The sequence below is a fragment of the Mauremys mutica genome, chromosome 2 (assembly GCF_020497125.1).
Source record: "Mauremys mutica isolate MM-2020 ecotype Southern chromosome 2, ASM2049712v1, whole genome shotgun sequence".
Classification (NCBI taxonomy): Eukaryota; Metazoa; Chordata; order Testudines; family Geoemydidae; genus Mauremys; species Mauremys mutica.
The window spans coordinates 71,043,287-71,057,471 of NC_059073.1; the positions used below are offsets into that span (position 1 = coordinate 71,043,287).

The 14,185-nt window shown below is 42.3% G+C and overlaps 1 protein-coding gene across 2 annotated transcripts in view; it reads right to left on the reverse strand.

The window, feature by feature from the left end:
- The window catches only part of LOC123364442 (lipoxygenase homology domain-containing protein 1-like), a 97,678-nt gene that overhangs the window by 43,026 nt on the left and 40,467 nt on the right, over positions 1-14,185 (reverse strand). For both annotated transcript variants that reach the window (XM_045006590.1, XM_045006589.1), the window contains 3 exons: positions 8,257-8,509; positions 4,925-5,160; positions 1,298-1,424 (listed from right to left, as the gene is read on the reverse strand). In XM_045006590.1, coding sequence (XP_044862525.1) covers positions 1,298-1,424; positions 4,925-5,160; positions 8,257-8,509 — 616 coding nt within the window. The remainder of the gene's footprint in view (positions 1-1,297; positions 1,425-4,924; positions 5,161-8,256; positions 8,510-14,185) is intronic.

Sequence of the window (14,185 nt, forward strand, 5' to 3'; positions counted from 1 at the left end):
GGCTGCTTTAAATTGCCCCGGTTTCAGTAATCCCTTAGGGAATGTGCTGCCAGCCAAGGATCTGGAGGAGCACTGTATGTTCCTGTCCCGTTCCCCTACTTCTAGCCAATTCCCCCTCATTCCCCTTCAACTGAGGAATCTTGGGCTGTTTTGGTTAATGTAGCTTTAAGTGCTCTTTTTTGTATCACTAGAACAATGCAAAAGTCATTTGGTAAGGGCTGAGGATCTGGCCCAAAGACAAAACCACAAGTAGCCACTCTATTGATAGCAGGAGCCAATAAGACCCCTGGAACACAAAGGGATCATAATTATGGAAAAAACATCACTTCCTGCCTAACATTACCACTCAGGCAACGTCGCTCACACCAAAAAATCCTTTAAAAAGATGAGCTGTGCAGCATCCCCCAAAAGTCAACACATTTGTGCTACTTTGGAGCAAGAGTTCAGGGGAAAGAATTTCAAAGTCAAGTGGCTCTCATAGAGAATATCCTGTCAATAGCTTCCTCAATTTTATATCAAGGGAGCTCTGGCAAGAATGCCTTCACTGATATTAACTATGGCTATAGGGCTGATGGAGAAAGGTGATCTCTCAAGCAGGATGGTCACACACCATTTAGGACTGATAGGTTATAACTAATACCTTAAGCTCCACCCAGGAAATACAGGAAGTCAATGCAGCTGAAGGAGCATTGAGGTAATATCCTTAAGTCCAGGTACCTACTTAAGATACCGTTTTCTGCACTAGCTTCTTTTATGTATGGGTTTAGGCTCAAAGCAAAGCACATTACAAAAATCTAGTCTTGAGGTGAGAGAGGCACAAATCACAGTAGAAAGTTTCTGGGGAAACTTGGTAACTGTATCATAAATGAGGAAGGCCTTAAATTCCTAGGAGCACAAGAATATATGCATCTTGTGTGAGGTACTACATAACTTCTCCTTATCTGAAACTGCAGCACCAAGAATAATTTCCCTTGGAATTTCCTTTGTTGTTTGGGGAGGGAAACAAAGTAATATTGTCAAGATAAAAAAGAACTCAAATGAGTGCCACTCACAAGATTTTTAATCTTTTCAGTGCTCAGGTTCTGCACTTCTTTGTATTAGAAACTGGAATTAATCATACTCAGAAAACAAAATGCACCAATAAATAAACGGACTGAGTTTCAAAGCAGTGCAGAGGATTTAGCTACATTAACCCATTAAAATGAATGGAAATGTATGTTGAAATCACTTGCGTTGCTTTGAAAATCTCAGCCATGATACTCGAGCAAATCTTCAGTGTTTTTGTCAAGTAACAAACCTGTGGAAAAATGAAAACCAGCTGTGAGAACTGGAAGTTCAGCCACTGTGCATCCTTCAGCATCTGCAAAGTTCCGAAGAAATGGAAATACTAGAATTTCTTTAGTTTTTCTGTGTTGAAGTTTCACCTGCACATACAAAAAGAACATAAGCCAATCTCAGTATCTGTGTTCTAGGGTTCTCATGTAAACTGTGATAGATAGATAATCTGTAACTTAAAGAGGCATGATACTCATTAGAGAAAAAGATGAATACTATTATTCTAAACTGGCCTTTTGAAGCAGGTCTTTAACAAGACAGGAGAAGGAAAGGTAGCGAATTGTCATTAAGATCCTGTCAAAACTGTAGTTGGAAAAAAAAAACCTATTTAGGAAATTCTGGGAAAAAATGAAAATGTAGAAATCTAGCACATCAGTACCATCTGAATCACATGATCTTAAGAATATTTGTTAATTAATGTATTGAATCTCTGTGAATTATTGTATAAAAGAAATAAAGGGATGATAGTGAACAAAGAAAACTGTAGACTGAATTTTAGAAACAATCTTTAACAATGAGGGCTATTAGATTGCGGAATAGCCACCCATGGTAAGTAACAGAAGTTCCACTGAGTCATTTAAAGCTAGACTGGAAAAAGCACTTGAAAATATACAGAATAATTGTGTTTTGACTAGGAGATGAAAAAAATGGCCTAATCTTTAATTTCTATATTATCTACCTCACTACCTTTTAAAAAAATGACCAAATACTTCAATCACTAAGCTCAATGTCTTTGGTTAGCAAAAATCGTAGGTATGTGGCATCATTATGTAGGCCTTCAAAGGGCTGCTATATTTTCCATGATGTGACTGAAAAGATTACAAAATGAAATGTAGGCTCTGGTACAGAGTTAAACTAAAGAGAATTCTCTCTTTCATACTGATGTCTGTATGTCTGAAAAGTTTCTTGAAAGTCAGACCTCACTTACTGTGCTTTCCTTCTTCAAGAAGTGGGAAGAATAAAAACTGTTCTTGTATTTTGGTTAATACTTTCTCCAGAATGAGGCTCTATTATAGTTATTTCTTGTACTGGATATTGTGTTAGAGTGATGTGAGACAGTTTATTCAAAAACATAAACAAAATTATTTGTCAGTGCTTTTAATTACAACAATGATGGGGAGACTTTAATTCTCAGTCCCAATGTTAAACAGCAGAATGAAGCTCCTGACATTTCCCTGTATTGTGAGGGCAAAAGACTGTGAAGTCCAGTCTTGTATAATTTAAATAAACAGCAATAGAAACACAGGGACTATCGTACTGGATCAGACAGTGGTCGAACTAGACTAGTATCCTGTCTCTCATAATAGTCAGTACTAGATGCCTCACATGAAGATTCAAGCATTCCTGCAATCAGAGCTGGCTCTAGGTTTTTTGCCACCCCAAGCAAAAAAAAGTTTGGCTGCCCCCCACCCCAGCCCTGGGCTCCCCCCCACTCACCCACCAGTGGCCCCCCCCCCGCTGCCCCAGCACTGGGATCTCTCTCCGCCCCCACCCACACCCCCTGCCGCCCCAGCACTAGGCTCCCCACCCCCAAACATGGGATCCGCTACCAGCACACGGTGGCCAAGCCCTGGCCCAGCCGCGACTCCATCCTCATGCAGGTGGAGCTGCTGGGCGGCACGGAGCGGGAGTACTTCCAGGTGGCAGTGCAGCTGCGGAGCGGCACGGAGAACACGGCCCCCTCCCTGGGCTTCGCGGCGCTGCTGGTGGCCGAGGTGGATCAGTTCGTGCTCACCGCCCTCACCCCCGACATGCTGGCGGCCGAGGACCTGGAGAGCCCCCCACCTGCTGCTCTTCAGCCTCACCGCGCCTTGGCCCAGCCCCGGCGGGCAGGAAGGCAAGGATCTCCAGCTGCGGGGCTACCTGATCAGCACCGACAAGCCCAGCCGGCCGCTCACCTCCTCACACACTCCGGGAGCCCCTCTCCTCGCCGCAGCCCAGGCTCAGCTCCAAGGGACCCCACTTCCCTTCCTCCCCGGATCCTCACACACTCCGGGAGCCCCTCTCGCCACTGCAGCCTGGCTCGGCTCCAGGGGACCCCATTTCCCTTCCTCCCCGGATCCTCACACACTCCGGAAGCCCCTCTCGCCACCGCCACAGCCCGGGTCCTGGAGCCGAGCCTGGGTTGCGGTGGTAAGATGGGCTCCCAGAGTGTGTGAGGAGCCGGGGAGGGAGGGAAGCGGGACCTGGGATGCAGGGAGGGAGGAGGGGTCCTGCTGCTGCTGCTGCTCTGAGTCTCCCCAGGGTGGCGCGGCGTTTCCCTGCCCGAGTGGGCTGTGCAGGGCACCGCCGGGCTGGGCAGGGAGTGCAGATCCCGGCTCGCACACTGACAGAGTGACTGGCTTTTTGCCACTCCAAGCAAAAAAAAAAAGGGGGGGGTGGGGGCGCGGAGTGAAAGTGCCACCCCAAGCACATGCTTGGAGGGCTGGTGCCTAGAACCAGCCCTGCCTGCAATGGGAGTATGATGGCAAAACCCACCCTTAAGGGAAGGGAAATCCTTTCTAATCCCAGACAGCTATCACTTTGCTTATGCCCTTTGTATTTTTAATCATACCTAACGTAACTGTGTATAGTCTCATTATCCATATAAATGGTAGTGAGCTCCTTCTAACTGAGCTTTGAGTCACTGCCATGACTTAATGAAGTAAAGCATGCTAATGGATATCACTGTTTGTAATTACCAAGTTTCTGTCCTCAACGCACAAATTTCCATTGTGATCCACCATGTTTTATAATCTTCCAAAGGCAGTTATAACTTTATCAACAGAGTTACTAGATGAATATTTCATATGGAAAAAAAGATGAAATTAACAACTGGCCTAGCAGATAAATGTCAGGTGCTTCATCCTGCAGCTTAACATCGCATATTTAGACTGAGAAGTAACATTTTCCCACTTAATTTTGTAATGAAAATGAAACACAAATATTCATGGACTAAGATATAATGAAAACTGAAAGTGGAGGGATTCTTTCTTATACACTTCCTTTTATTTTTCCAGCTAGAGTTGATAAGTATCTTTTCTGTGCAGTGTAATGCCACAACAATTTTGATGTGATGTGAGGTTTTTAGCTTCAGCATCCTAGACATCAGAGGAAAGATTGTCACTTTTGCTATTCATTTCTTTTTCTAGGATGCCAACTTTAATGGCAGATATTTTTGTCAAAAGGCATTTCCAGTGTCTCACTTCATTAGTGGTCTTGGATCATAGGTCCATAACATGTAATAGCCAATTTGAAATTATGTAAACACTGCCATTTATGCCAGTGGCAATAGTTTTGAAAAGATAGCACTGGAAAAGCTATAGACTACGGCACCTCTGTTAGCTGCGCTCCAGAAATTCAACTTAAGTTTACAGAATTTTTGTTGTTCAAACATATTCTAATAAAAAATGTTTTGAGCACATTGTGAAATCACTGCACCAACACGGTTAGCGGATCTACTTGCTTTGTAAATAAGAAATGTTATGTAATTTTGAACGTAACTGGAAGCTGCTTCTGGAAACAACAACTGTAGATTATGAAAAGAACAGAACTTAAAAATAAAATAAAATAAAATAAAAAGATCTGGGCTTGCTTTAGTAGTTTTTACCTCACGACAATGCCAGATCTCTCCATTTCTGGCATCTTCTATTTCCAAGCGAACTTTGCATATAGAGGTGAATTTCTTATCTAGTTCCACTGATGTCTGACAAATCTCAGCCTTTTTAAGGGATCCTTTGGGAAATAAGACTGGAATACTTGTACCTTTTTCACCACAAATAGTTAAAGACATTTTAGGGCTCATTCTTGAAGCATCACTAGTTGTAACAATGACATCCCAAGTCCCTAGTGAAACAAATCAGTAAAAAATAATTAATTAATTAACTGCACTTAATATCCAATATAGTACAGATGCTTGTAACACGGTGGGTGAGTGAATGACTAACAATTGACTTTCATTTTCCCATTTAACCAGAATCTTGAAATTTGTTAAACTCATTCATTATCATCCACTGAGTACATACAGAAATCCTAGATTAGAGCTTTGACCTTTCTACTAGAGACTATCAATTATCAGTCTTTTTCACTGGATTTCAACTGTTCAAGTACCCACTTAAACTTGACTCTTGAAATTTGGTAGGTATGTTCATTCACCAGAGGCCACTGAGAAAAACCCCTTTGCTCCACATTTGACATTTTTATTTAGGGCACCACAGTACGTCAAGTCTTTCTTCCACAAGGTGGTCATATTAGTTGGTCTCCAATTTGAAGAAATCATGGTCTTTTGGGTTCAGCAGTTCCATTGATCAGATTTTAACAGATGTGTTCATACTGAGAATCCTAATTATGGCCCCTATTCAGGAAATCATCTGTATTCAGAATAGCATATAAGCATGTGTGTAACATATAGTTAAGCATAAGTGCTGTCCTAAATAGTGATGGACTTGAGCATGTACTTTCCTGAATTGAGGCTATAGAAAACACTCAAAACAGTAGCTGAAACAAGAGATATAAAAGAACTGGAAGATTTCACTGGATATTGAAAAGGAATAGTAATTACTTTTCAAACCAAAGGGGTAGCCTTACACACTCAAAACTCCAACTGAAATCAACATCAGTTTTGGGTGCAGAGGGAATGCAGGATGAGACACCCATAGGTTCAAAGTTAACACTAAAATTTTACTCTAATTTGAGACACCACCATTTGGTTTGAATTAACTTGTTCAATGTTTGTAATTAAGTCCCCAAATGGCATCCTTATGGGGAGTCCAACTGACATCAATGGGACACCACATGCTAGCAAGTGCATTGCTGGGTCAAGGCTTAAGGCTGTATGTTTGTCATGGTCACAATTTCTATGACAATAAGCGTGACTTTTGAAGAACTTTTTGGTCACCTGGGCTGGCCCACTACTGAGTATTTATTTAATTATTTTTTTAATTTGGCTCTTTATATGCCCAGTGAGCTAGAGTATGGATTGAACCATTTAAAATCATTTTTATTGTAAAATAAAAGATACTTTGCTGAAAATAATTCAGTCATTGACTTCCTGTTTTTATTCTCAGAATTTCCCTGAAAGCCAGAGTAGGCAGCCTTAACACTATAGGATAAATCCTGAGCTGGTGTAACTTATCATAGTTCTATTGACATCAATGCAGCTATGACTATATCTATATCTATATATGTATATAGACATAAATGGAGCTAGATCAGTTATACCACCCGAGGATCAGCTCCCATGAGTTCAAATGTACACACTTCAGTGAAAGAGAAAATTAGCTTTAATGCACTCTTAAAATTATCTGAAGTAGCTTTTCTATAAATCAAGATGTTGTGATTTGAAGGCTGATACAGGCAACTTTATCAAAGCTACAAATAAATTAAACCAAAGATAGCAATGAAAAGTGAATGAAAGTTAAATGAAAATTTCCTACATCTCCACTGGCACATGGAATATTGTTTTTAGACTTTATGGTTATTAAAATACTGAATGTTACTTGTCATGAACCTTGGGAACGATTGGTAATTCTCAATCTGGATTTGGGGGGATAATGTTACATTCTGAGGGCAAGAAGGCAGGTCCTTCTTATGTTAAAAATGGCAACTATATATTGATGGATTCACTGAGGTTTAGGAGGTCAGTGTTTGTAACTGCTGGTCCTACACTCATGCTTCCAAGCTATTCTGAGATTCTGTTGCTGCAGCAACATTTCTCTGATGTTCCAATGTTCCCTTAAATTATAACAGAAATCTGCCTACTGTACCAAGAACATGCAGCTCAGACTGAAGGATGTACATTTTTCTTCCTATGCCTATAACAAACACAGCTAATGTACACAAAATACTCAGAGCATAAAATGGAACATCCATAGGTCATAGCATGTGTATAAAGTAACGTTCTATTAAAATATTGCTGTTTTTGAATCAGGGGCGGCTCCAGGCCCCAGCACGCCAAGTGCGTGCTTGGGGCGGCAAGCCGCGGGGGGCGCTCTGCCGGCGCCGCGAGGGTGGCAGGCAGGCTGCCTCCGGCGGCTTGCCTGCGGAGGGTCCGCTGGTCCCGCGGCTTTGGAGGACCTCTGGCAGGCATGCCTGCGGGAGGTCCGCTGAAGCCGCGGGACCAGCGGACCCTCCGCAGGCAACCGCCGGAGGCAGCCTGCCTGCCATGCTTTGGGCGGCAAAAGCCCTAGAGCCGTCCCTGTTTTGAATGCAATTTCTGATGTCCAGGTCTGGGCATGGAGTCTTGTCTGTCATTTGTGGTTCAGATGCCATAAATGGACCCAGATTAATATTTTACTCCCTTACAAAAGAGATTATAGGAGAGAGCCAGATACAGTGGTATCGTGACAAAGGGTTAAAGGCTTAAAATATTTTCAGTGTCCAAATTCTTTCTGAAGTTTCGTCTTCTGTTCATTTCAAATTCTGAATAGAATTCTGGGTTCCATTGATCCCTAAGCTAAATACCATTGAGAATTGGTACCACAGATGTACCTTTCAAATGAAAATACAATCCAAACAAAAGCAAAGCCAATGGCAAACATATACGCATACGGTAAAAACACTATGTTCTAAAAGAAATGTTTCATGTCTCTTCACATGTCAGTGTTGCAAGAGCCTTCTGCTCTGCATTTCCTGACATATGGAACAACCTACTTTCTTTCTGCCTCATCAACTCAACATCTATTTTCAAATTTCATCTGACAACATATTTGCTGAATAGCATATACTTCTTAATCTCCTTCTTTGTGCTATTATTTTTTCTTTTAACACTGTAACTGTATTTACCAACTTTGTACAGTGCTGGGGATACAGTTTGTGTAAAAGAAGCTATTCAGAATAAACTTGTATTGTATATTAAGTCTCAACTGACTCATCCTGGGAAAATAAACATAAAATACAATCAAATTAGAAGCTTGAATGTGTTTTGATGATGTTGCATCTCACCCTGAATGTTTCCTGCCAATCTCTCATTTCTCACTTTTCCAAGAAGTCTCAAATCTCGTTCCATCCGTCCATCACCAACTCCGCTGTCTAACCATTGCTGGCATGAGAATACATATTGGCAGTCACTCTTGCCTGATTCTTGGATGGTGATTTGGTCCAGGTACCATCCAGCTCCATAACCCATATTATTGTGTTCAACTAGCACTTTGATTAACATTCCAAGGTCTACAGCTCTCACACTGAAGCTATTAACCTGATGGGAAAACAAGTCACAGTGAATTGCATATAATTAATAACACCAGTTATTATTAAAATATATTTAGCAAGGTTGTGTTGGGTAAAATGGATTTGTTTCCATATTAAATCACTCAGTTTTGCTGGTGGCCCAACAGAAGGATGGGGAATTAGACTGATATGCATAATAGGCTGATGTTGACATTTGGAGGTGTTATTATAAAGGAAATATTTGGATCCTTGAGTATGTATATTTTCCCAGTCCCTACCCAGAGAGTCCATCCCCTGGGTTGCAAGGAACAGAGAATCTAACACTAGTGACCCTCACCCTGGGGTGCTCCTCCCTTGGGTGGTGAGAAAGAGAGAAGCATTAATTTGCTTGCAAAAGACCCAGGAGTGTTGCTGGCCCAGCCCTCCCACTCCAGGTCAACCCTCCCCACACCACCCAAATGGAACTCCTTGGAGGCTGAGGGAGTGACAGAGGCCAGTACTAGGATGCACCAATTAAACAGAACTTTATCTTGAATTAGGCCTTTTATTCTTAAAATGTTTCAAAGCCTTGTAGACCATAAGACTTCTTAGCTTCCAGAAGGGAGAAAAAGCCACACTACAACACCATCAGACAGAAATAGTGATGTTTTTATGACTGTGCAAATGAAAGACGACACAGACAGCAGAAGTATAACTAAGGATGTTCATGCAGGCAAATGAGAAGAGATGTGCTCTTTAGGTGTAAAGGGACATCTGTTAAAATATTGCTACAGCTACCAGTAAACAAAAACTAAACGGCAGCTGCACAAGTGCATGATGGGATGAATAAATTATGTGAGCAAGAGAATGAATGTGTTCTGTGAGAGAACGTGAGTGGGAGGGTGGATATTTGGGCATGTGTGCGGGTGTCATTAAAAAAACCAGAAACAGACGCTATAATTTTACTTGTTGCCAACCACTGCACCACCAGGAAGACCAGAAAACATGAAAGGGAGAGATGATTTAAAAAAAAATAGCCCACCTAATCCATGCTCCTGTGAGCGAGGGATTATTCACTACAATGTGCTCAGAAAGAGGAAACATCAGTTGTTATTCCTACCGCAGTTTTTAGGACTTTTGACATTTTTGCCTTGACATATCCTTGATCTTCCCCAAACAGTTACCATGGCAAACTATAGCCCTTAGTGTAATGCATAAAAAGCTTAAAATAGGAGTTAGCTGAGACGAACATTTAAATAACTTTTATTGGGAGCATTAAATCATTTTAAAATTGTATTTTTTGCAGTTTCAAGACAATTTTTTTTTGTCAGTGTATATCACCTTTAACTTACAGAAACTAGCCTGTGCTGGTAATATTCATGTTTCTTCACTGCTAACTCTTTTCAGATGTAGACCTATCATTAGCTTCATTCTTTGGGACAATAATTCATAGTCATTAGACAACAGTGGTCACAATCACTGATTGTTAATCAATGAATTATCATCATAATGCATTAAATTACCCACTTCCTCAGCATTAGCAAGAATATACTTTTGTCTTATGTCATTATCCTTCTTTTTTGTTATTTTAGTTTTTAATCTGTGTAAAGACATTCAGATCTGTATTATACATTTCACTGGAAGTGTAATTGATGAAAACCAGAATCATTTTCTTTAAATTAGCTTGCCTGATTTAGATTCAGTTTTAGCTAGGCAAAATGACAATTTCCCACTCATTTAACCCATTAAACCAGTGAGATCAGTTAGTTAGAAAGATAATTACTTACATAAATATAAACTAGCCTTACTTTCTGCAGTTTAATTCAATTGGTTTAACTTATTTTACCATGCAGTAATAATAGGAATTTGTTACCAGTAGCTCATTTAATTCCTTTGCATTTTACAGAAGACTATTCCTCAATCTTCATTTCTAAAGGTGCATCCTTGCTGCGTCTTTCAAACCATTCTCTTTTCATAGAGTCATAGAATATCAGGGTTGGAAGGGACCTCAGGAGGTCATCTAGTCCAACCTCCTGCTCAAAGCAGGACCAATTCCCAACTAAATCATCCCAGCCAGGGCTTTGCCAAGCCTGACCTTAAAAACCTCTAAGGAAGGAGATTCCACCACTTCCCTAGGTAACCCATTCCAGTACGTCACCACCCTCCTAGTGAAAAAGTTTTTCCTAATATCCAACCTAAACCTCCGCCAATGCAACTTGAGACCATTACTCCTTGTTGTGTCATCTGGTACCACCGAGAACAATCTAGATCCATTCTCTTTGGAACCCCCTTTCAGGTAGTTGAAAGCAGCTATCAAATCCCACCTCATTCTTCTCTTCTGCAGACTAATCAATCCCAGTTCCCCCAGCCTCTCCTCATAAGTCATGTGCTCCAGCCCCCTAATCATTTTTGTTGCCCTCCGCTGGACTCTTTCCAATTTTTCCACATCCTCCTTGTAGCGTGGGGCCCAAAACTGGACACAGTACTCCAGATGAGGCCTCACCAATGTCGAATAGAGGGGAATGATCACGTCCCTCGATCTGCTGGCAATGCCCCTACTTATACAGCCCAAAATGCCGTTAGCCTTCTTGGCAACCAGGGCACACTGTCAACTCATATCCAGCTTCTCATCCACTGTAACCCTTAGGTCCTTTCTGCAGAACTGCTGCCTAGCCATTCGGTCCCTAGTCTGTAGCAGTGCATGGGATTCTTCCATCCTAAGACGACTCTGCACTTGTCCTTGTTGAACCTCATCAGGTTTCTTTTGGCCCAATCCTCTAATTTGTCTAGGTCCCTCTGTATCCTATCCCTAACATCCAGTGTATCTACCACTCCTCTCAGTTTAGTGTCACCTGCAAACTTGCTGAGAGTGCAGTCGACACCATCCTCCAGATCATTAATGAAGATATTGAACAAAACCAGCCCCAGGACCGACCCTTGGGGCACTCTGCTTGATACCGGCTGCCAACTAGACATGGAGCCATTGATCACTACCCATTGAGCCCAATGATCTAGCCAGCTTTCTATCCACCTTATAGTCCATTCATCCAGCCCCTACTTCTTTAACTTGCTGGCAAGAATACTGTGGGAGACCATATCAAAAGCTTTGCTAAAGTCAAGAAATAACACATCCACTGATTTCCCCTCATCCACAGACCCAGTTATCTCCTTATAGAAGGCAATTAGGTTAGTCAGGCATGACTTGCCCTTGGTGAATCTATGCTGATTGTTCCTGATCACTTTCCTCTCCTCTAAGTGCTTCAGAATTTATTCCTTTGCTCCATGATTTTTTCTAGGGACTGAGGTGAGGCTGACTGGCCTGTAGTTCCCTGGATCTTCCTTCTTCCCTTTTTTAAAGATGACACTACATTAGCCTTTTTCCAGTCAGATTAAAGAGGCTAGGACTCTTCAGCTTGGAAAAGAAAAGACTAAGGGAGGACATGATAGAGGTATATAAAATCATGAGTGATGTTGAGAAAGTGGATAAGGAAAAGTTATTTACTTATTCCCATAATACAAGAACTAGGGTCACCAAATGAAATTAATAGGCAGCAGGTTTAAAACAAATAAAAGGAAGTTCTTCTTCACACAGCGCACAGTCAACTTGTGGAACTCCTTACCTGAGGAGGTTGTGAAGGCTAGGACTATAACAATGTTTAAAAGGGGACTGGATAAATTCATGGTGGCTAAGTCCATAAATGGCTATTAGCCAGGATGGGTAAGAATGGTGTCCCTAGCCTCTGTTCGTCAGAGGATGGAGATGGATGGCAGGAGAGAGATCACTTATGTTCTTATGTCATCCGGGACCTCTCCTGATTGCCATGATTTTTTTAAAGATAATGGCCAATGGCTCTGCAATCACATCCACTAATTCCTTTAGCACCCTCAGATGCTCGGCATCCGGCCCCATGGATTTGTGCTCATCCAGCTTTTCTAAATAGTCCCGTTCCACTTCTTTCTCCACATAGGGCTGGTCATCTCCTCCCCATGCTGTGCTGCCCAGTGCAGCAGACTGGGAGCTGACCTTGTTCGTGAAGACAGGCAAAAAAAGCATTGAGCACATTAGCTTTTTCCACATCCTCTGTCACTAGGTTGCCTCCCTCATTCAGTAAGGGGCTCACACTTTCCTTGACTTCCTTCTTGTTGCTAACATACCTGAAGAAACCCTTCTTGTTACTCTTAACATCTTTTGCTAGCTGCAACTCCAAGTGTGATTTGGCCTTCCTGATTTCACTCCTGCATGCCTGAGCAATATTTTTATACTCCTCCCTGGTCATTTGTCCAATCTTCCACTTCTTATAAGCTTCTTTTTTGCATTTAAGATCAGCAAGGATTTCACTATTAAGCCAAGCTGGTCGCCTGCCATATTTACTATTCTTTCTACACAACGGGATGGTTTGTTCCTGCAACTTCAATAAGGATTATTTAAATTACAGCCAGCTCTCCTGGACTCCTTTCCCCCTCATGTTATTCTCCCAGGGGATCCCGTCCATCAGTTCCCTCAGGGAGTCAAAGTTTGCTTTTCTGAAGACCAGGGTCTGTATTCTGCAGCTCTCCTTTCTTCCTTGGGTCAGGATCCTGAACTCGACCATCTCATGGTCACTGCCTCCCAGGGTCCCATACACTTTTCCTTCCCCTACTAATTCTTCCCAGTTTGTGAGCAGCAGGTCAAGAAGAGCTCTGCCCCTAGTTGGTTCCTCCAGCACTTGCACCAGGAAATTGTCTCCTACACTTTTCAAAAACTTCCTGGATTGTCTGTGTACCACTGTATTGCTCTCCCAGCAGATACCAGGGTGATTAAAGTCTCCCATGAGAACCAGGGCCTGCGAGCTAGTAACTTCTGTTAGTTGCCGGAAGAAAGCCTCGTCCACCTCCTCCCCCTCGTCTGGTGGTCTATAGCAGACTCCCACCACGACATCACCCTTGTTGCTCACACTTCTAAACTTAATCCAGAGACTCTCAGGTTTTTCTGCAGTTTCATACCAGAGCTCTGAGTAGTCATACTGCTCTCTTACTGCTTCTTGTATTATGAGAAGGAGTAAATAACACTTCCTTATTTACTTTCTCTATACCACTCATGATTTTATAGACCTCTATCATATCCCCCCTTAGTCACCTCTTTTCCAAGCTGAAAAGTCCCAGTCGCCTCATGCAGAAGCCGTTCTATACCCCTAATCATTTTTGTTGCCCTTTTCTGAACCTTTCCGAATTCCAATATATCTTTTTTGAGATGGGGTGACAACATCTGTACGCAATATTCGAGGTGTGGGCATACCATGGATTTATATAGAGGCAATATGATATTATGATTATTAACTGCTTTTCCTGTAGTATCTTCCCCAGTTCTTTAAAAATGTGCCACTTCTCACTCCCTAATAAAATCTTCCCTTGGCCCTGACTGTTTTGAATTGAAATTCAGAGCTTGAGGAAAACGTTTTGTCTGATCTCTCCAATGACATGTAAATATAGGGTGACCAGACATCCCAATTTTATCGGGACTGTCCCAATATTTGCTTATTTGTCCCGTGTCCCGACCTACTTTTGGTCGGGAAGCAAATTGTCCCGATATTTTGCCTCTGCTCACAGGCGGAGCGGAGCCCAGAGGGGGCTCACCCCCCGTCCCGACTTCACCCCCTCTTTCCCCCATTGGATCCCTCCCCAAATCCCCGCCCTGGCCCTGTGCCCTCAGCCCCGCCCCCTCACTGCCCCATTGGATCCCTCCCCA